We start from the raw sequence: 22,641 nt of genomic DNA, 5'->3' as shown, positions 1-22,641 counted from the left end.
TGTATATATTGGTTTTTTACACATGTATATACCTGTATTTTAAAATTTTCTTAAAAAATTTGAACACATTTGTAAATACCTGTTCTTTGAGATTTTAGTTTTTATTTATCCTATTTTCATGTTTATCCTATTTTTATACTCCTCACTTTTCACCTTTCTTGGTCGGGAATACTGCATGCGCAATGTCTGTAAGAACAAGAATTTCCCTTCAGGGATAAATAAAGGAATTCTGATTCTGATTCTGAAAGCGGTTGGTGGCGAACAACAGGCCTTTGTTTTGGACTACGCTTCTTTCAAACCGCTACCCAACCTCCCTGACTTCCCGGCTGCTCAGGGGCTGCCGGGGACGACTGACATCTGCTAAGGTCTGCACAGGCTAACTGCTGCTGGCTAGCTGTTGGGGCTACTGGAATATGATCTACAGTACAGAGCAAGGCCTCTAACTCACTTAGCCTCGCCTCCAAAGCTAACAGAGTAGATAACAACAGAGTACTGGAATGACAGTGACAGTATTAACAATAATGATTTTTATAGTACAGTGGAGGACTGTTATTTTCTACAACTTGGTCGCTGAAAGGGAGCAACCCATTACCATCATCTTTAAAACCCTGAGTCACAGCCTTCAACTCATGGGACAAGTAATAGACTGCTGTGTTTTTTTTTTTTTCCCGACGTTGATCATTGCGCAATCAGCTGATCTCAAGATAATGAGAATCGCACACCAACTTTGTTAAAGAAATAACTCAGTTAAATAAGTTAGTTTTCTTCATCCGCTGAGGGATGCATCAGCCCACATCGCCAGAAGAGAAAAGTAACGGACCGTTCAGCACCCCGCCGAGGATCGCGCTGAGGACGTTCAAATGGATTATTTCTTTCTGAATTCCGAAGTATTGGAGCAACACACAGTAATTTGTTTGAATGATTATTCCCCATAATCATTGATAATACTTGCCAATAACCAAATTGTCCCTGATAGTGCACAACATAAAATAGTCTAGATAATTGTCTGATCCTAGCTGTTTCCAAGGCATGTCGTCCCAGAAGCCTTAACAAGAATTTTAAATTAAAACTCTGGACTCTCAATGAATGAAACACACTGAAACTGATGATGAACCCCAGTCCCCTCCGGTTACATCATGCAGGTAATGAAAGGATGCCCTTTTTCCTGTGCACCGTCACAAAAGTGAGAGGTACTCCTGGCTTTCCTTGGTGTCTGGGCCACCTAAAGGGAGCACAACAAATCAAGCTCCACAGTCCAATTAGCACAAAATTTAAGAACTGTTAATCAAAATAACCTCATAAAAATACAAACTAGCAATTATTTAGAACCAAAAAATAGGACAATCAGGTATGGATTATTAAATGTTCGATCTCCCCACTCTAAATCCCTCCTAGTCAGTGATCTAATTATTGATCATCAGTCCGATATATTTTCTCTAACTGAGACTTGGTTACTGGGTGAAGAGTATGTTAGTTTAAACTAATCAACTCCGTCTGGTTATATTAACTATCATGTTCCTCGAGGCACAGGCCGAGGAAAAGGGGTGACAGCAATCTGCCACTTCAGATTAACCCCAAACCTAAATCTATCTATAGTTCATTTGAGAGTCTCACTCTCAGCCTGTTTCACCAAAACTGGAAGTCAGAAAAGCCAATTGTATTAGTTGTTGTGTATTGTCCACCTGCTGCTGCTTACTCAGAGTTCCTGTCTGAGCTTTCAGACTTCTTATCTAGTTTAGTGCTCAGTACAGATAAAGTCATTATGGTGGGTAACTTTAATATTCATATGGATGTTGACTCTGACAGTCTTAAGACATCCTTTAACTCACTCTTAGATTCAATATGTTTCCTTCAGATAGTAAATGAACCAACACACTGTCATAATCACACCCTTGATCTGGTTCTCACCTACGACCTAGAAACTAAGAACCTGTTAGTTGTCCCTTAAAATCCTTTCCTTTCAGACCATTCACTTCTAACTTTTAAGCTAACTCTAGAAAACTTTACAGCACACAACAAAAAATGTCTACTATACCAGATGCCTCTCTGAGAATACTTCAGACAGATTTAGGGATACAATTCCATCACAGCTCTCTTCAGCACCATGTACCAGTACAACAGAGCATACTGATTTAAATATTACTCCTGCAGAAACTGATTACTTCTCAACAACACTGTAGCCATGTTACACACAGTTTTAGATATGGTTTCTCCACTGAGAAAAAAAGGTTACAAATCATAGGAGGCTAGCTCCTTGTTATAATTCAAATATATGAACACTGAAACATCAAGACGGATGGAGAGAAAGTAGTACTCCTCCAAATCAGTTGAATCCCACAGGTCCTGGAAAGTTAGTTTATTGACATATAAAATGGTCCTTCATAAAGCCAGAACAGCTTATTATTCATCATTAATAGAGCAAAACAAGAACGTTTTCTCTTTAACGCTGTAGCCAGGCTGACAAAGGGTCACAGCTCTGTTGAGCCTTGTATTCCTGCAGCTTTTAGTAGTGAAGACTTCATGAGTTTCTTCACCAATAAAATCACTAACATTAGAGAAAAAAATTCAATAAAGATCTCCCCAGCCAATATATTTCCACCTTTAGAAACCTCTTTTAGTCCTGCTCCATCTCTGGACAGTTTCCTGCTCATAGACCTCCCTGAGCTCCCTTGATTGGTGCTTCCTTTTTAGATCAGATCAACTTGTCTTTAACAACAGCTTATGTACCGCAGGCATTTAAAACGGCTGCTATCAGACCCTTACTTAAAAAACCTTCACTTGACATCTTAAAATACTTGAAAGAGTGGTTACAAGTCAGTTAACTGATCACCTACACAGGAACAGTCTGTTTGAAGTGTTTCAGTCTGGTTTCAGAGCCCATCACAGCACAGAAACAGCACTGGTTAAAGTTACAAATGACCTCCCCATGGCATCAGACCATGGACTTGTCTCCATATTTGTTCTACTGGATCTCAGTGCTGCCTTTGACACTGTAGATCACAGCATCTTGCTACATAGATTAGAACATGAAACTAGGATCACAGGGGTAGCACTAGGCGGTTTTAAATCACATTTCTCAGATAGATTTCACTTTGTTCATATTAATGATGTTTACTCTTTGCATATAAGGGTTAATCTCGGTGTTTCCACGGGGTTCAGTGCTCGGGCACACCCTGTTCATCTTATACATGCTCCCTCTAGGAAATATCATTCAGAAACATGGCATAAACTTTCATTGTTATGCTGATGATACCCAGCAGTACTTATCCTTAAAGCCTGAAGAAACAGAGCCGTTAGCCATACTCCAGGCAAGTCTTAAGGACATAAAGGACTGTATAACCTCCAATTTTTTATTGTTAAACTTAAACAAAACTGAGGTCATTGTTTTTGGCCCCAAACATCTCAGAACTAGAATAGCTGATAATAGTCTCTTTCTGGACGGCATTACTTTGGCCTCCAGTACGACTGTGAGGAACCCTGGCGTTATCTTCGATCAGGACGTGTTAACCATTGCATTAAACAGATCTCTAAGACCTCCTTCTTTCACCTCTTAATATTGCTAAGATTAGGAGCATCCACTCTCAGAATGATGCTGAAAAACTTGTCCATGCTTTTGTTACTTCTAGGCTGGACTACTGTAACTCATTATTATCAGGATGTCCAGATTAGTCAATTAATAGCCTGCAGCTGATCCAGATTACAGCAGCTAGAGTTTTGACAGGAATCAACAAAAGGGATCATATCTCCCCCCGTCTTAGCTTCTCTTCACTGGCTTCTGGTAAAATTCAGAATAGACTCTAAAATTTGAATCAAGACAAAATCAAACAAAGTGTGTAGGGCTGGTAGGTATAGTTACAGTATTTGATATACAGTCACAGGTAGAATAGGGCTGACTAACTCTTAGTCTTTAATCTCTATCATAGCTACGCTGCTATAGGCCTATGCTGCCAGGGGACACAAACATGATCCGCTGAGCAGTTCCCCCACCCCCTCAACACCACCACCTTCTCTACTCCCCCACCTCCTATCCTCTTCTTCTTCACCCCTCCTCTCCTCTGGTCAACATATGATTCATTATTTTATGTTACTAACAGTTTTTCTTGTATTTTTGTGTCTCCTGGACTGAGGAACAGCTTCTAAACTGAGAAACAGCCTCTTCCGAGAAGCTGTGAGACTGTTGAACTCTGGAGGACCTCTGTCGCTCCTGCTGCTAACCCATCCCCACCCCACCCCCCACACACATCACCCTCCCTCTCCCTCATCTGACAACCACCCACCTGGAACATTGCACAATGCTCTGATGCTGGTACCCCAACACACAACAGCAAAAAAAATGGCGCTGGCAACAACAGACTGGTAGAAGATCTCCAACATCTTGCTGCACACGTTGAAGGATCTCAGCTTCCTCAGGAAATAGAGTCTGCTCATCCCCTTCTTGTACTCAGCTTCAGTGTTAGATGGCTGTTGCTGATCACCACTCCCAGGTATCTGTAGTCCTCCACCACTTCCCCCCTGATCCGTAGTGGCTGTGAAGGCGTCCTTTTTCACCTGAAGTCAATCACCATCTCTTTGGTCTTGTTGATATTAAGTCTCAGGTGATTCTGTTCAGATCACTCTACAAAGCTGTCCACCAGTGTCCTGTACTTGCCCTCCTCTCCCTGTCTAATACACCCGACAACAGCTGAGTCATTGAAAAACTTTTGCAGGTGACATGAGTTGTATTGAAAGTCGGTGTTGTATAAGGTGAAGAGGAAGGGAGAAAGCGAAGTTCCCTGCGGAGCTCCTACATCACTGACCACATCAGACAGGACGTTGCCCAGCCGGACAAACTGTGGACTGCCTGTCAAGTAGTCAGTAATCCAGGAGATCCTTGCGTCGTCAACACCCATCACCCGCAGCTTCTCACCCAGTTGCACAAGTTGAATAATGTTGAAAGCATTGGAGAAATCAAAGAATATGATCCTCACAGTGCCTCCCCCACCATCCAGATGCAAATGATGGTCTCATTGCAGCAGGTAGATGACAGCATCGTCGACTCCTAAAGGGGGCTGGTAGGCAAATTGCAAGGGGTCAAGAAACATCCTCACTGTGGCCTCAGCTGTTATTGGAGTAGCAGTGCATGGTCCGGGCTGGAATGGTGGTGTCCTCACAGAATCTGATGTACTGAGTGATGCAGTCAGTCATCATATCGATATCCTCCCCATGCGACTCACAGAGTACATCCCAGTCTGTTGACTCGAAGCAGTCCTGCAGTGCCTCAGCAGCCTCCTGTGTCCACCTCCTCACTGTCCTGGTGTGTACAAGCTGCCTCTTCACAAGAAGGGCATACTTGGGCCAGATACGGCCTATTTGGAATTTTTTATGGCCCGCAAGACTGCCAGTAAATCACAGTGTGTGATACAATGAAATTATGCTATACCGGTAGCTCTGATCTACTTCAACAACGGTTCCGAACCGTCACATTACACTATGCACCTACGTGCCGGACAGGCATGCGCTGTGATTGGTTGCTACACTCGCTCTGCACTTGCACTCAGTTCGCGGGTGAGAGGTGAAGAGGACAGACAGAGACAGTTAAAGACTGTATGCTTGCTGTCATTGATGAAGTGGTTGTTGATGAAAAAGTGAAGGAAAGCGTCACCACGTCCATTAAAAAGGTGCCTCTCTGGGACATATCAACTCTTCGCAGAGTGGAATTACTCGCTAAGGATGTCTCAAGGACGCTTTTAGAAAACCTCAGAAAAGCTGATGTTATGTCTATCGCTGTGGATGAACAACTGACTGTACTGACATGGCTCAGCTATGCATCTATGTCAGATTTCACGACAGAGTACGCTTTAGAGAAGAACTTTTGGGGCTTATTCCGTTGGAGGGACACACCACAGGTGAGGTGATGTTTCAAAATATCGTCGCATTTTTTAACGAGCGTGAGCTGGATTTACAGAAAGTTTGCCTTTTGGTTACCGATGGTGCTCCAGCCATGATCGGTAGATTACAAGGCCTGGTGGCGAGGCTATCAACTGTAGCCCCACATATGCAGTTTTTACACTGCATCATTCATCAGTCTGTTTTGTGTGCAAAGCTGAGCGGTGACATGAAAAACACCATGGTCACTGTCATGAACATTGTAAATTTCATCTGCTCAACCTCCAGCCTACAACACGTATGATGCTTGCCGATATGTTTGCGGAACACACGGACTTGCTTGTTCATAACGATGTTAGGTGTCTAAGCAAGGGAAATGTTCTGGACCGTTTCTGTGAGCTCCAACAGGAGATTGTGGCTTTCCTTTGTGTGTAAACACAAAAGGGCAACAAACCTCCTGGAGCGCACGCTGGATGAACAGTTCATGGCAGAAGTGTGCTTTCTGTGTGACATTTTTAGACACTTGAACGCTCTGAATCTTAAACTGCAAGGACGAGAAAAGTCTATTGCTAATTTGGTTGAGAAGCTTTGTGCTTTCAAGACAAAGCTAACAATTTTCACAACAGACCTAACTGCAACAGGATTGCTGCACTTTCCACGACTGCATGTATTCATGAACACAGCACTCGAGACACGGATAACACCCGTCATGACAGATTTCATGACAAAACTGACTGAGAACTTTATGGACAGATTCCAGGGGTTCAGCATTCCCATTGAAGTATTGCACTTTGCTCGTGACCCCTTTTCTATCAAACCCAAAGCAGACTTCTGTGCAAAAGCAAAAGAGGTAATGTCTTCTATTGATGAGAGCATCTTTCAGATCGAAGTGGTTGATATGCAATCCTCCTTTGCTTTAAAACAGCACTTGTAGTCTGAGGGTGCAGAGAACTTTTGGTCTAACCATGTTAACCAATATCAGTACCCCACAACAAGGAAAGTGGCCTTGCTAATACTGACAATGTTTGGGTCCACTTATACATGTGAGTCTTGCTTTTCTCACATGAATGCCATCAAAACTAAGGCACATTGCTCCATGACCAATGAGAAGTTGCATGAGTGTCTTAGGATTGCCCTTACAACCTATGAGCCAAACTATGTTGAAATAGCAAAATGACAGCAGTGTGATGTATGCTACTTTTACATCACATGAGGAATGTGATGCTGTCTCTGTGACAACAGTAATATTTTATGTTACTTATTTTGTTTGTTTTACTGTTCAGCTCTAATACATTTGGCTGTGGGCATGGACCTGCTGTGTTTGGAATTGTTTACAGGCATGTGAAAAAATTAGGACATCTTATGAAATCCTGTGTATTTTAAAATATATTTGGACATATGGGTAGTTAATGTCAATTTTAATTAAACTCAGGGATCCAAGTAATATAACTAAACAATAAAAAAATAAGAAAAGCCTTTTTAAAACTTTCTGTAAAATTTAATTAAAAAATAATGCAATTTCTGGTGAGGAATAAATTAGAACACCCCCTATATTATCCCTCTTAAAATGTTGAAAATCCCAAACAGGTGCATCACGTCAGGTGCACATGATTAGTACATCGTTACCCAGCATTTGAATGGAGCCTTGCCCTATTTAAACCTCAGATTTAGTTTGGTGTGGCCCTGACAGTTGAGATGTTGAGGTGAGCGCCATGGTGAGGTCTAAAGAGCTTCCTGATGCCCTCAGAAAGAAGATTGTGGCCGCTTACGAGTCTGGTAAAGGATTTAAAAAGATTTCAAAAGAATTTAACATCAGCCATTCCACCATTCGCAAAATTATTTACAAGTGGAGGACATTTAAAACAACTGCCACCATGCCAAGATCTGGCCGTCCGGGCAAGTTTACCCCCAGAGCAGAACGCAAGATGCTCAAAGAGGTCCTGAAAAATCCTAAAGTGTCATCAAGGGAATTACAGCAGGTTCTGGCAACTGTCGATGTGAAAGTGCATGACTCTACGATCAGAAAGAGACTGCACAAGTGTGACTTGCATGGGAGGTGTGCAAGGAAGAAACCTTTGCTCTCTAAAAAAAACATCAAGGCCAGACTGTAGTTTGCCAGAGAGAACATAGACAAAGACCACGACTTCTGGAATAAGGTTCTTTGGACAGATGAGTCTAAAATTGAATTATTTGGACACCAGAACAGAAGACATGTTTGGCGTAAACCAAATACAGCCTTCCAAGAAAAGAACCTCATACCAACTGTAAAGCATGGAGGGGGCAGTGTCATGGTTTGGGGTTGCTTTGCTGCAGCAGGACCTGGCCAGCTCACCATCATAGAATCTACCATGAATTCTACTGTGTATCAGAGGGTGCTTGAAGAAAATGTGAAACCATCTGTCAAAAAATTAAAGCTGAAGCGTAACTGGATACTGCAACAAGACAATGACCCAAAGCATACCAGCAAATCCACCAAGGACTGGCTAAAAAAGAAGTGATGAGTCCTGGAATGGCCAAGTCAAAGCCCTGATCTTAATCCCATCGAAATGCTGTGGGGTGACTTGAAACGGGCTGTACATGCAAGACACCCCTCAAACATCTCACAGCTAAAAGAATTCTGCATTGAGGAGTGGGCCAAACTTTCTCCTGATCGATGTCAGAGACTGGTAAAAGGCTACAAAAAGCGTCTCGTTGAAGTTATATCAGCCAAAGGGGGCAACACTAGCTATTAGGGGGTAGGGTGTCCTAACTTTTTCCTCCATTAAAATACATATTTTATTTTTTTTATTTTTTTGGATTTGTCAAACAATGTTCATTTTTGTTGTTAAATTGCAATCAAATCACTTTCTTTTTGAAAAATACATATAAACATGACTGGATATTGGTATGTGAACCATTTCTAAATAAAGAGCTGATTATTTAATGGGGTGTCCTAATTTTCTCACATGCCTGTATGTCAGGTTATGTTGTGAACAGTCCATTTATTTTTGGTCTGTTGGCTTTGTTTTGTCCGTTTCGTGTGAATGTAGCAAAATATAAACATGGACCATGGTTAAAAAGCTCATAAAAATGTGAAAGTATTAAAGTTAAAGAAAATGCATATGTGTCATTCATTCATACCAATATCTGTTATCATCAAGAGTAATTTTTTAGCCATTAGTTGTTCAAATATTCTGTGTGGCCCACGAACCTCCAGTGATTTTCATATTTCGCCCACTTGCTATTGAAGTTGAATAGCCCTGGCATAGCAGATCCAGCGTCTTATTGTCTCTGGTGGGGCAGCTGACATACTGGTGAAAGTTATTGAGAGTTTTGTCCAGTAAAGCATGATTAAAATCTCCTGTAACAACCATGAATGCATCCGGGTGTTCAGTCTGTAGTTTGGCCATGGTGGAGCTGACAACTTCACAGGCCACCGCTGCATCAGCTGATGGGGGGATGCAAACAGCAATAAAAATGGTGGACGTGAACTCTCTCGGTAAATAATACGGGCGCATTCCCATTGCTAGCAGTTCCATTTCCGGGGTACAGATCCGTTCCTTCACGTTAACATGTCCGGGATTGCACCACCTCTCACTCACAGAAAGTGCAAGTCTGCCACCCTTCTTCTTTCGACTCTTGAAACAGTCTCTGTCACCCCGTATCAAACCGTAACCTGGGAGCTCAACGCTGTTGTCCGAGATGTGTGAGTGCAGCCATGTTTCGCTGAAGCAAAATATACTACACTCACGGTATTCCCTCTGGGTTTTCACTAGCGCTGCCAGTTTGTCCGTCTTATTCCCCAAAGACCTCACATTTCCCATTATGATCACTGGGACCGCTGGTTTATGTCTTCTCCTCCTCTCCCTCCGTTTGACCCCGGGACTGCAACCCCAGCATCTCTTCCGTAACTCCTGCGAGACCACAGGTCTGTCTCCGGGCAGCAGCACGGGCTTACACAGCACAATCAGCTGTTTGTGCATGTAAAAAATGCCCCCACCGCTATTGGCAACGTTCTCTGTTACAAAGAGTAGTAAAAGTAACAGAAAAACACGGAGAAAAGTAATAAAACAAAATCCAACCGTTGTCACAACTTTTATGACTGGTTGTGGATAATCACAAAAACAAACGAGCAGGAATAAACCAACAACTATATAAAGATTAAAAAACACAACGAGAGCTACGGCTGCAGGCTGCCATCTGGGACAGTGCCATCTTGAGTGCAAGTTCTTGCACAGAACTTGCACTACTCTTTTCATTTGCACTACCCTTACATTTGCACAATACCGCAGTACCGCTGTAAATATTGTTGTCATCTCTGTGAGATGAGAGAGATGTGAGATTTATATTTTTTTTATTTTGGTTGTTTTATATTTATATAGTGTTGTTTTATATTTATAGTTACATATGTTGTAGGTTATTGGGCTTATACCGGGACCAGGGAAACTAATTTCGTTCCACCTCATGTTTCTGCATGTGTGAACTGACAATAAAGCTCCTTGAATCCTTGAATCCTCTCCCTCCCTTTCTCTCTGCATCTTTCTGCAGGTATCTCTTCATCCAGATCTAAATATTGAACTGGATCCGGCCCTATGACAAACACGATGTCTACTGTCAACCTATGTTGTTCTTCTATGTAGTGTTATTATCACTAACTTGAACGACTTATCAGCTAAAAAACATATACATACAATACATAGTCTTTCAGAATTCCAATTACAACAACCTGTCATGTTTGTTCTTTGTAATGTATGATGTTTATTGCATGTATGTTTCTCTCTCTTTCTCTCATCCTCTCTGTCCTGTCTACGTCTTCTACCCCCCCTTCACTCAGACGACTATCAGCAGGTATCAAGGTTTCTTTCTGTTAAAAGAGAGTTTTTCCTTGCCGCTGTCTCCTTCCTCGGGGGTTCAGGCTCTGGGTTTCTGTAAAGCACCTAGAGACAATTTTGATTGTAAAAGGTGCTATATAAATAAAATTGAATTGAATCGAGTCTCTCAGCCGAAAGGCTTCTTCAGTTCTAAGATTGAAGAGGAGGTCCACCTATTTAACCTCTAGTGGGGTTGTCACTTTGGGGATGGTGTTGAGGGCCATTGACACTGCCCTCATGTGAGTCGTTATGGTCACATGAGCCAATGTGTGACTCATTCACCCACTCCATCATGCGAGACATTAGGGTTACATGAGGGATGGTGCAAATTGGAGTTAAACCGTCTGGGGAGGGATCTCAAAGCTGCACTATTGGTTGGTGTCATAAGCCACCACTTCTGTTCAAAGATAGATGTGCTCTGGACATAGATGGCCTCTTTCACAGCTCTCTCAAGCCATCCATGCATCATTCTTTGTCCAAAAGGTGAGCATTTGAGTCCTCAAAGGCATGTTCCTTATCACTGAGATGAAAATATATAGTGGAGTCTTGTCCAGATGAGCTGAATCTCCTTTGCTGTGCCATGCATGTGTGGATTGGTTGTTTGGTTTTCCCTGTGTAAATGCCATTCCAATGGCAACTGATCAGAGCAACACAGTAAGAGGCTTATGTCTGGCAGTCTTAGAGGGCATTAGTTATTTCCTGTTAACTGTGTTGTTGTTATGGGGGCACCTTGTCCTCTGTTACTGTTGTTTATAGCATGTATTTAACCATTATTGTTAATTGTGCTTTCAATTCAATTCAATTCAATTCAGCTTTATTTATAAAGCACTTTAAAAACAACATTGTTGGCCAAAGTGCTGTACACACACACACACACACACAAAAACAGTTAAAAAACATGACAGAAATAAAAACAAATTAAAAGCCAATAAAAGAGATAGAAGATAAAAACAATAAAAACAATAAAACAATAAAAAAACTGTAAAAAACAAAAAGCCAACGTCTCACACTGAGTTAAAAGCCAAAGAGAAGAAATGCACTTTAAGAGAGGATTTAAAAACTGGAAGTGAGTCTGTCTGCCTAATCTTCAAAGGCAGCTCATTCCAGAGCTTTGTGGCAGCATCTGAAAAAGCTTGGTCACCTCTCATTTTCCTCTTTGTCTTAGGGACAATCAGTAATGACTGGTCTGCCGACCTGAGAGCACGTGAGGCAGTGTAGGTCTGAAGCAGGACAGACAGATATTGTGGGGCGAGGCCATGAATACATTTAAAAACAAATAAAAGAATTTTAAAATCAATCCGAAAATGGACAGGGAGCCAGTGAATGGAAGCTAAAATCGGAATGATGTGCTCTCATTGTTTGGCCGAGCAGCAGCATTTTTCACCAGCTGCAGGTGGGACAGTGATGTCTAACCCAACATAAAGTGCATTGCAGTAATCTAAGCGAGTCGTGATAAAGGCATGGATTAAAATCTCAAGATGATATCCAGAGAGAAATGGCTTGATCTTGGATAGCTGTCTCAACTGGTAAAAACTGGACTTGATCACAGATTTAATCTGAGTGTCAAATTTCAGGTCACTGTCCAGTTTTACTCTGAGGTTTGTAGCTGTGTGTCTTACGTATTGTGTTGATGGACCAAGATCTACGCAGGCTCTGGAGGCATCACTAGGGCCAAAAATCATGACCTCAGTCTTTTTATCATTTAAAAGTAGAAAATTTTTTGACATCCATGTGCCTTCAATCCTGCAATGCAATCGAAGAGTTGGTTTGCAGAGAACCCATTTTCCTGTCTCAGTGGCAGGTAAATTTGATTGTCATCAGCATAAGAATGGAAGGCAACACCATGCTTTCGAAAATTTGTTCCAAGTGGAGGCAGGTACAGGGAGAACAGAAGAGGACCGAGTATAGAGCCTTGAGGCACTGTAACTTGTCCTTCTTCCACTTTCGCTCAGCTCTCCTGCACTCACGTCTGGCAGCAAGTGTGGCATCATTTATCCAAGGGTCTGGTCTTGGTTTGGAAGGCCTTGTTTTTAGTGGTACCACAGCATCTAATACAGTTTTACAAGTTGAGTTAAAATAGGTGGACAATGTCTCAATGTCTGACTTTGAACTCATGGATTCAGTTGGGCTGAACGCTGAGTTGAGCACTGTGGAGAACTGAGCAGCAGTGGAAGAGTTAATAAAACGCGAGTGATGTGACAGAGGAGAGCTCAAATATCTCAAGCTCAAATCAAATGTCAAATACAACTGGCATGTGGTCCGAGAGCACAGCATCACAAACCTCTACGCTAGAAACGGCAAAACCATGGGTTAAAACGAGATCAAGAGTGTGCCCCCGTTCTTGTGTGGGACCAGACACAAGCTATACAAGATTAAAAGAGTCAATAACCAAATCTGCTCCTGCCTGTGCACCTGTACACTTTGAATATGAAAACAACTCATTATGGTTTTTCTTCCAGAAAACTGAAAAAATGACCTGATATATCATACTGACTACGAGTATGATGTGTCACTTGTGTGAGCACTAAAAGAGTAAGTCATGAGTTAGTTAATTATTAATTAATATTAATGAATGAAATCACAAGATACACAAAACAAATGTAATGGTCCAAGTTTTCATACAATGGCAAAATGAAAATATAATAACTTATTACGCTGTACTTTATACTGTGACCATGTGTGACAGCTCACCTGTCTGAAGCAAAAAAGTACACACTGTCATTTGGTGCTCAATGAGAGAGTTTTACATTATTACTTTATTTCTTTCTTTTTTTATTGAAAAGCTATGTAGTGCTACATCGTTGCTCCTCTGTTGACCTGCGTTGGGTAACGTATTGCGTATTACGTCACTTCCTGTTCTTGCACTACTCATTCACTTGCTAGCGTTTGGTGTTCGGTGGCATCGGTGTACGTCATATGTGTCAAACTCAAGGCCCGCGGGCCACATCCGGCCCGGCGTATAATTATATCCGGCCCGCGAGCTCATTTCATATAGATCTATTATTATTGTGACCAATGGCCCGCCAATATGAAGCGCTGATAACACACAAACTACAGGTCCCATAATGCAGCGCAACTGCCGCCTTACCTTACTATTGGCTACCTGGGAACATTCCCGCGCCAATCAAGTCGAGCTCTGTTGCCTTATACAAGCGAGACTGTTGATTTTGTTGACCTAGGTTGCTCTTTTACGATTACTTTCAGCACAACAACAACGTCTCTACTTGCGCAATTAGCGCACTGCTCCCTCCTGTCGGAAAACGGTCACGACACGCTCATCTGTGCCGCCCCGGGCTCGAAAGAGTGATGTATCGGAGTGGGAAAACCGCAGTGCATTGTGGGCTTTTCAGGCAACTGAAAAGTGTGTTTATGCCTGCTGCTTGCATGATGCTGCTCTGAGTGAGTTTTTTTTCTCATTTCCTACGTGCGCGCAAACCCAAGGACCTCGGATCTGTGAGCTAACAAGGAGACACCGAATGGCCTGGGTAGCAGCCGTGAGACGACCAAACATCACTTTCAGTACAATCACCCGACACATGTTGGTGTGTTCACAGCATTTTCAGACTGATGTTGGTGGTGTTTTTCTGAAAATAAAATGAATGGCTGCTAATCTTCCTCTGCTTATTTCTGTTTATCCTTAACATGTCATTGATATGTCAGGCACAAAATCTCCTGATCTGCTACTTGCTCATATGGTGACAAACGCCAGGCCTGCGCTTTACAAAGAAAGTTAATGAAACTATGCCTGATGGTGATAATAAATATTGTTGTTCACTAGCAATATATAAAACTATATTCCAACTACTTTAATTGAGCCATAATAAGTCCTCTGTGAGATCATGCCATTTACTCAAGCAATAATGTCTTGCAAGTCTTTTCAGCTTATTACAAACATAAGTTTTGTTTAAGTTTAAGTTATTTTATTTATTTTGGAATGATATTCCTGTCTGTTTTTATTCTGTATGTTTAAAAATGTGTTCAAAGTGTTAACTTTAGATCGGCCCGCGATCTAAGGTGTGCTTTGAGTTTTGGCCCCCTGTGCAACTGAGTTTGACACCCCTGGTGTACGTCAATCGACATATTTTGTGTTAGCTTTTATTGTGGTTGGTTCTTATAAATAAGTACACAAGCACTTTAGGAAAAGTTTATTAGGAAAAGTTTATTAACCGCACGATCATCTAGATTCTTTCCTTTCCCAATCCCCGTTCTGGCTGTCGTTCAGCTTAGCTTAGTGCTAACATGGCTTCTTCCATAAATGCACACAGTAATACTAAGTTTAACAATCTAATAGAAATAGTGTCAGTGCCTCGTACTCCCATAGTCCAACCAGCACAAAACTTAAGAATTGTTAATAATAACCTCACTAAAATACAAACTAGCAATTATTTAGAGCCAAAAAATAGGTCAATCAGATGTGGATTATTAAATATACGATCCCTCCACTCTAAATCCCTCCTAGTCAGTGATCTAATTATTGATCATCAGTCCGATATATTCTGCCTCACTGAGACTTGGTTACGGGATGAAGAATATGTTAGTTTAAATGAAATCAACTCCATCTGGTTATATTAGCTATCATGTTCCTCGAGGCACAGGTCGAGGAGGAGGAGTGGCAGCAATCTACCACTCCAGTCTTCAGATTAACCCCAAACCTAAATCTATCTATAGTTCATTTGAGAGTCTCACTCTCAGCCTGTCTCACCAAAAAGAAAAGCCAGTTTTATTAGTTGTTGTGTATCGCCCACCTACCGCTGCTTACTCAGAGTTCCTGTCTGAGTTTTCTGACTTCTTATCTAGTTTAGTGCTCAGTATAGATAAAGTCATTATAGTGGGTGACTTTAACATTCATATGGATGTTGACTCTGACAGTCTTAAGACAGCCTTTTGTTCACTCCTAGATTCAATAGGTTTCCTTCAGATAGTGAATGAACCAACACACTGCCACAATCACACTCTCGATCTAGTTCTCACCTACGGCCTAGAAACTAAGAATCTGTTAGTTGTCCCTCAAAACCCTCTCCTTTCAGACCATTCACTTGTAGTTTTTGAACTAACTCCAACAGACTTTACAGCACACAACAAAAAGGTCTACTATACCAGATGCCTCTCTGAAGATAGTGTAGACAGCTTTAGGGATGCCATCCCATCACAGCTTCCCTCAGCACCATGTATCAGTACAACAGAGCGTACTGACTTAAACGTTACTCCTGCAGAAACTGATTCTTTTGTTAATAACACTGCAGCCACGTTGCACACAGTTTTAGATATGGTTGCTCCACTGAAAAAAAAGGTTGCAAATCATAGGAGGCTAGCTCCTTGGTATAATTCAAATATACGAACACGGAAACAAACATCAAGACGGATGGAGAGGAAGTGGTACTCCTCCAAATCAGCTGAATCCCAGAGGGCCTGGAAAGACAGTCTATTGGCATACAAAAAGGCCCTTCGTGAAGCCAGAACTGCCTATTATTCAACATTAATAGAGCAAAAGAAGAACAACCCACGTTTTCTCTTTAACATTGTAGCCAGGCTGAGATAGAGTCACAGCTCTGTTGAGCCTTGTATTCCTGTAGCTCTTAGTAGTGAAGACTTCATGAGTTTCTTCACCAATAAAATCAATAACATTAGAGAAAAAATCAATAAAGATCTCCCCAGAATAGCTGATATAGTGCCATCTCTAGAAATCTCTTTTAATCCTACTCCGTCTCTGGACAGCTTCCTGCCCATAGACCTCCTCGAGCTGACCTCCAGCATTAACAGATCTAACCCAACTACATGTCTCTTAGACCCCATCCCAACTAAGCTCCTCAAGGACGTCTTTCCCTTGATTGGCGTTTCCTTCTTAGATCATATCAACTTGTCTTTAACAACAGGTTATGTACCACGGGCCTTTAAAACCACTGTCATTAGACCTTTGCTTAAAAAACCTTCACTTGACCCAGACATCTTAGCAAACTATAGGCTGATATCCAACATCCCGTTTTTATCTAAAATACTTGAAAGAGTGGTTGAAAATTAGTTAATTGATCACCTACACAGGAACAGTCTCTTTGAAATGTTTCAGTCTGGTTGAATCATCACAGCACAGAAACAGCACTGGTTAAAGTCACAAATGACCTCCTCATGGCATCGGACCGCGGGCTTGTCTCCATACTCGTTTTACTGGATCTCAGTGCTGCTTTCGACACAGTAGATCGCAACATTTTATTACACAGACTAGAACATGAGACTAGGATCACAGGGACTGCGCTACGCTGGTTCAAATCTTATTTAACAGATAGATTTCACTTTGTTCATGTTAATGATGTTTCCTCTTCATATATAAGGGTTAGCCTCGGTGTTCCACAAGGCTCAGTGCTTGGGCCGATCCTGTTCACCTTATACATGCTCCCTCTAGGAAATAATATTCAGAAACATGGAATAAACTTTCATTGTTATGCTGATGACACTCAGCTGTACTTATCCTTAAAGCCTGAAGAAACAGAGCCATTAGCCAGACTCCAGGCATGTCTTAAGGACATAAAGGACTGGATGACCTCCAATTTTTTATTATTAAACTCAGACAAAACTGAGATCATTGTTCTAGGCCCCAAACTAGAATAGCTGATAATATTGTCTCTCTGAATGGCATTACTTTGGCCCCCAGTACGACTGCGAGGAACCTCTGCGTTATCTTCGATCAGAACGTGTCATTTATCCATCACATTAAACAGACCTCTAAGACCGCCTTCTTTCACCTGCGTAATATTGCTAAGATCAGGAGCGTCATCTCTCAGAGTGATTCTGAAAAACTTGTCCATGCTTTCGTTACTTCTAGGCTGGACTACTGCAACTCACTATTGTCAGGATGTCCAAATTACTCTATTAATAGCCTGCAGCTGATCCAGAATGCAGCAGCTAGAGTTTTAACAGGAAACAGTAAAAGGGATCATACCTCCCCCATCTTAGCTTCTCTTCACTGGCTTCCGGTAAAACTCAGAATAGACTTTAAAATTCTCCGACTTACAAATAAGGCCCTAAATGGACTAGCCCCATCATACCTGCAGGATCTAATAGTCCCATATATACCCAACAGAACACTCAGATCACAGAGTGCAGGTTTACTTGCAGTTCCCAGAGTTCATAAAAGTAGAACGGGAGGACGAGCCTTTAGCTATCAGGCACCCCTGCTGTGGAACCAGTTGCCAATCTGGATTCGACAGGCAGACACCACCTCCACTTTTAAGACTAAACTTAAAACCTTTCTGTTTAGTAAAGCATATAGTTAGCCCCAAATAAAGTGTGTAGGGCTGGTAGGCATAGTTACACTCACCTCATGCTATATAGCCACAGGTAGAATAGGTCTGTCTAACTGTTAATCTTTAAATCTCTATCATAGCTATGCTGCTATAGGCCTATGCTGCCGGGGGACACAAACATGATCCACCAAGCAGTTCCCCCTCCTCCTTTTCCTCTTCTATCCTCTCCCCTCGTCAGATTAACATACAATTCATTATTTTATGTCACTAACTGTGTGTCTAAGTTCTCCTCGTAGTTTTGTGTCTCTCCCTCCCTTTCTCTCTCTCTCTATATATATATCTTTCTGCAGGTATCTCTCCATACAGATCTTCATGTTGAATTGTAGCTCTATGACCAACCCAATGTCTACTGTTGACATCTGCCTGTCAGTCTTCTGTGCACCAACTATCGGCGGGGTGGTTCTCCCTTGCGGGCCGAAATTGAACTAAATAGAATTGATAGGATAGTGATTTTCAACAGCACATAAAAATACATGAATGATACAGCAGTTCATTATAATTTCATTATTGTAATTTCAGTCTTGTGAAATGTTAAAATCATATTGAGGTGGTATCAAAAGTGAAACTAAACAGTTGAGATTTTGTTTTACTTGTCTTTTTAGTAATGTCACTCTCATGTTGTTAACTGTTTTCCTGCTTGTACAACATCCATTGCACGTCTGCCCGTCCTGGGTGAGGGATCCCTCCTCTGTTGCTCACCCTGAGGTTTCTTCCATTTTTTTCCTGTTAAAGGTTTTTCTGGGAGTTTTTCCTTAGTTGATGTGAGGGTCGAAGGGCAGAGGATGTTGCTGATGTTATGTTAAGCCCTTTGAGACAAACTGCTTGTAAAAATGGGCTATACAAATAAAGCTGTCTTGTCTTGTCTAATAAAACGTAATAAGGTCCAACCCTGTCAACCAGTAAATTACAATACATACTTGTCTACTTGCCATGTGTACATAATTTCTATGGCATAACTTGACTATGTCCTTATTAATTTTGTTTTCTGTAATCACCTTTATTCCTGCTGTTTCTGGTTGGAAACCCAGTCACCACGATGATATGTTACCATTGTGCATTTGTACAAATCATAGGTACATATTCTCTCACTGTTCGGTCTAAAATACAGGTCATATCAACATTTTTACAAATGTGTATCAATGTTAATATTTCCTCTATGCATTCTGAGGAGCTTTTAGCCAAAAAACAATGAAGATAGGCTTTCATAGCCATTAACCCATGTGAGGATTCATCACCTTATTACTATATTTCAGTATTGTAATGTTACTGTAATTTATGCAGCTGGTTAAACTTAAAACTTTAAATCTTTATTGTTGGTATATTTTATAACTGCTTTGGATAGATAGACTGATACATGAATGAATGAATGAATGGATACATGGCAAGAGAGTGAAAGCAGGTCGCCTGGACATATTTGGCCGTGGGACTGTCGTGAATCTGCACATTGATAGTGAAGTACCAAGCTGGCTGACTTCAAATAGGCTCCTTAATCTGATATGATTCATTAAATTGTAAGAAACGCATATCCAAAACAGTGCAACAGAACAGTGCACCCAAGTGGGCACCAAAGTATTGGTGTTAGAGAACTGAAATCAGACTTAATGTGACTATTAAGTGTACATCTTTAATGAAATGTGTTTCTTTGAAATGAAATGAATAAATGGCATTCTTCTGTGTTACTGAGCTCATGTCTAGTAGTCTCCTGAATTCTGATTCTGATTCCATCCTTCCTACATTCTCACTTATATTCCACGTTTTTTGCTTTTGATTTTTATTCTCCAAGGCCAAATAACATGTTTGCTCCCTGCAATAAGCTGATCGTGGTCTTTAATTTGGTGTATGACCTTTGATAATAATCAACTTCTACAAGCCAAATCATGTGTAAGGATTTGTTTTGTTTACCCCAAAATAAGCAGCAACGGTCAGAAGTCAGTTTGTTTTGGTGACTGCACCACTGTAGCATGTGAACCCAGGGATGATAAAAGAAACTTGAGGGTTTGTAGTCAAAACTGGGCTTCCTACAGAGCTGGGGTAATTTCTTTCTATTTGTCAAAGAACACGCTGAAGTGCTTTATATAGGTCCAAAATATGTATTCTTCATCATTCTTTGCAATTCTCCCTTAGTCTGCATAAGTAGTTCAAAGGTAGTGGATTGTGGTAATGGCTGTGGAAATGTAAACAATGTTCATTACCCAGAAATTGCTTTCAATAAGCGGTTGTTCAAAATCTCTGCATCAGAGAAAGTAGTGAACATGTCATGTAAAGTGTTAATATGATGTATGGTGAAAATAAGGACTCCTATGTCCGTCTGCTCTTTGTGGATTTTACATCAGCTTTCAACACAATCATTCCACAAACACTGATCCACAAGCTCAGAACTGAGAAACCTCATACCAGACCCTTGTTCTGTGTCTGGCCATAGATAAAGACAGACATAGAGATACGGAGGGGTAGCACACAGACAGAGATGTATAGCAACACCAGTAATAACATAAAAATTGGAACTGTGGATAACAATAACGCTTTCAAAAAACAGTGATGATAATAATAATAATAACAACAACAATAATAATAAATGAATAGTATAACATGCAGCGGAAAATCTACCTATAAAATATGGATTCTATGGGGAATGTTACTGCAAGAAGGCTCCAATTATCTTGATTTATTTACCTGTTCATAAATCTATTCAGTTATTATATTCTTTTATTCATTTAATGACTGAATGTAACTTTGCCTAGTTTCCCAGACACTGCTTTTATTGTGAAATCGGTTCGAACTCGCTATTACCATAGTGTCTCATATAAGGAGGCACTCGAAAACCGCAGTGCAAAACCCCAGTTGTGGGAGGGCAAAGTCAAACTGATGAAGCACAAAATACACACAAAATAGCCTATTAGGTCCTGCTGTAAGAAGGGATGACCTTTAACACAGCTCTGTAGTTTACTTGATGAAAGCACGAGACCGATGTAATTTCTCATTTTGCTGCGAGATTCTATCATTAAAATGAACAAATGTTCTAACAGATCGCTTTGTGTTGCTCAGTGACGTGAATGTGTCTTGCTGTTTGTTCAGGCTAGACACAAGACGTCTTGGACTGAGCGAGACAAATTTTCCGCACGCCTACCTGGCAGAGCAGTTCAAGGATGAACCCAGCACAATTGGCATACCCATAATAATCCAAATTATCCACAATATGGTAGTACTTCGACATCAGCTCCTGGTCTTTCTGGTAATCGCAGCAGCCAAACTCCTTGTACATTACGCAAAACTCCAATTCCTTTATCGGTCGAAACGGTGGCTTAAAATCCAGACATTGTGGGTGTAATTTTACAGGTGTGATACAAAATGCCAAAAAAAACAAGACGGCAATCGGGGAGAGGCACAGCCGAATCGGGAATTTGCCATAATACTGCTGCATTATGGCGTGCGTTCGAAATCATGGAAGACAAAGTTGTGCAGAAGCGGCTTCCTGGCTGCACTTTGCCCTGAGTACAGTCATTGGCTTTATGACACTTTCTGACGTGGTGACCCCTATGCCATCTGTCAGCCTGAGATGGCTGTCGTCAGGCTGCAGCGTAAGGAGCAGTTACGGTTGATCTGAACGGCTAAAACCATCTCCCGATAGCCTACATCTGCACAAAAAAGTGGGAGGAAATCAAAGGCAGAGAATGTTAACTAGCTAAAGAGCAGAGTCACTTTGCTGCTATTTGTGTGATAGACTAATAATGATGATAAATACGTCATCAACAGTAATTTTGCGGTAAACATCATAACCTATTACTACTAATACCTCCACTATCAGCATTTCGGTTCCTAAGCCCGGGAAGCCTATCATATGACATTTGTTTGCCATTGCTTTATTGTTTTCTTGATGCCAATCTTTAGAATTCGAACACGCAGTCTTTCATTGTTGTTGTTGTTGGTCGTGGTAGTTGTGGAGTGAGCGAAAGCACAGCTATATTATTATTATTATTATTAGTAATAGTAGTAGTGGCAGAAATAGTAGTAGTATCATTATTGTTACATATTGGGGTGAGACAATTGCTCACTGAAAGGCTGAACACATTGAAGGTGTTTTTGAAATCCAGGTAATTTTTTTTTTTTTCCATTTCACAGTCAGCAGCTCGTTAAGTGGATCATGAAGAGCTAAGTCATTGGACCCCTACATTTATTGCATTGAAAGAAATCCATGTCTGCAGACCCACAGTTGTAAAATGTTCTTTGTAAAGAGAGAATGTTCACTTTCTACATTCATACTTTTTACTTTCTGATCTGTTTTGTCCAGACTTTTTCTTGCAGTGAAGGTCTGAGCCAGAAAAAATTCAATCACACAGACAACATGACTTCCACTGTACAATGGTTTAAGCAGACTCACGACTGAAAGGGCATAAAAGGTAAAATATTCCCCTGAGCAACATTTAAATGAGCAGATTGAGAACTGTTAAAATTGGATACTTTATGAAAATCTACTCTGAAAAAATTTACTGAATCATTCCTGTGCTTTGGCCAATAACAGTGAATCAATTCTGCAGCAAAGCTGCAGGCTCAGATGGTGTGAGCCCCAGGGTCCTGAAAGCATGTGCCCCCCAGCTATGCAGAGTACCCCAAGGACTACAGGCCTGTGG

The 22,641-nt window shown here is 41.2% G+C and overlaps 1 protein-coding gene across 2 annotated transcripts in view; it reads right to left on the bottom strand.

Annotated features, from left to right (window-relative positions):
- hhipl1 (HHIP-like 1) overlaps window positions 1-21,531 on the bottom strand; it is a 41,449-nt gene extending 19,918 nt beyond the window's left edge. Inside the window, exon 1 of one of the 2 annotated variants that reach the window (XM_046413953.1) lies at window positions 21,141-21,531. In XM_046413953.1, the coding sequence (XP_046269909.1) occupies window positions 21,141-21,434 (294 nt within the window). In that variant the 5' untranslated portion in view covers window positions 21,435-21,531. The remainder of the gene's footprint in view (window positions 1-21,140) is intronic. The other variant, XM_046413952.1, reaches the window with a different exon arrangement.
- Between the last annotated feature and the right edge of the window lie 1,110 nt (window positions 21,532-22,641).

This window comes from Scatophagus argus, chromosome 15, assembly GCF_020382885.2.
Source record: "Scatophagus argus isolate fScaArg1 chromosome 15, fScaArg1.pri, whole genome shotgun sequence".
Classification (NCBI taxonomy): Eukaryota; Metazoa; Chordata; class Actinopteri; family Scatophagidae; genus Scatophagus; species Scatophagus argus.
Note: the sequence above shows the minus strand (reverse complement) of the source record. Positions and strands in the feature narration are given on the sequence as shown.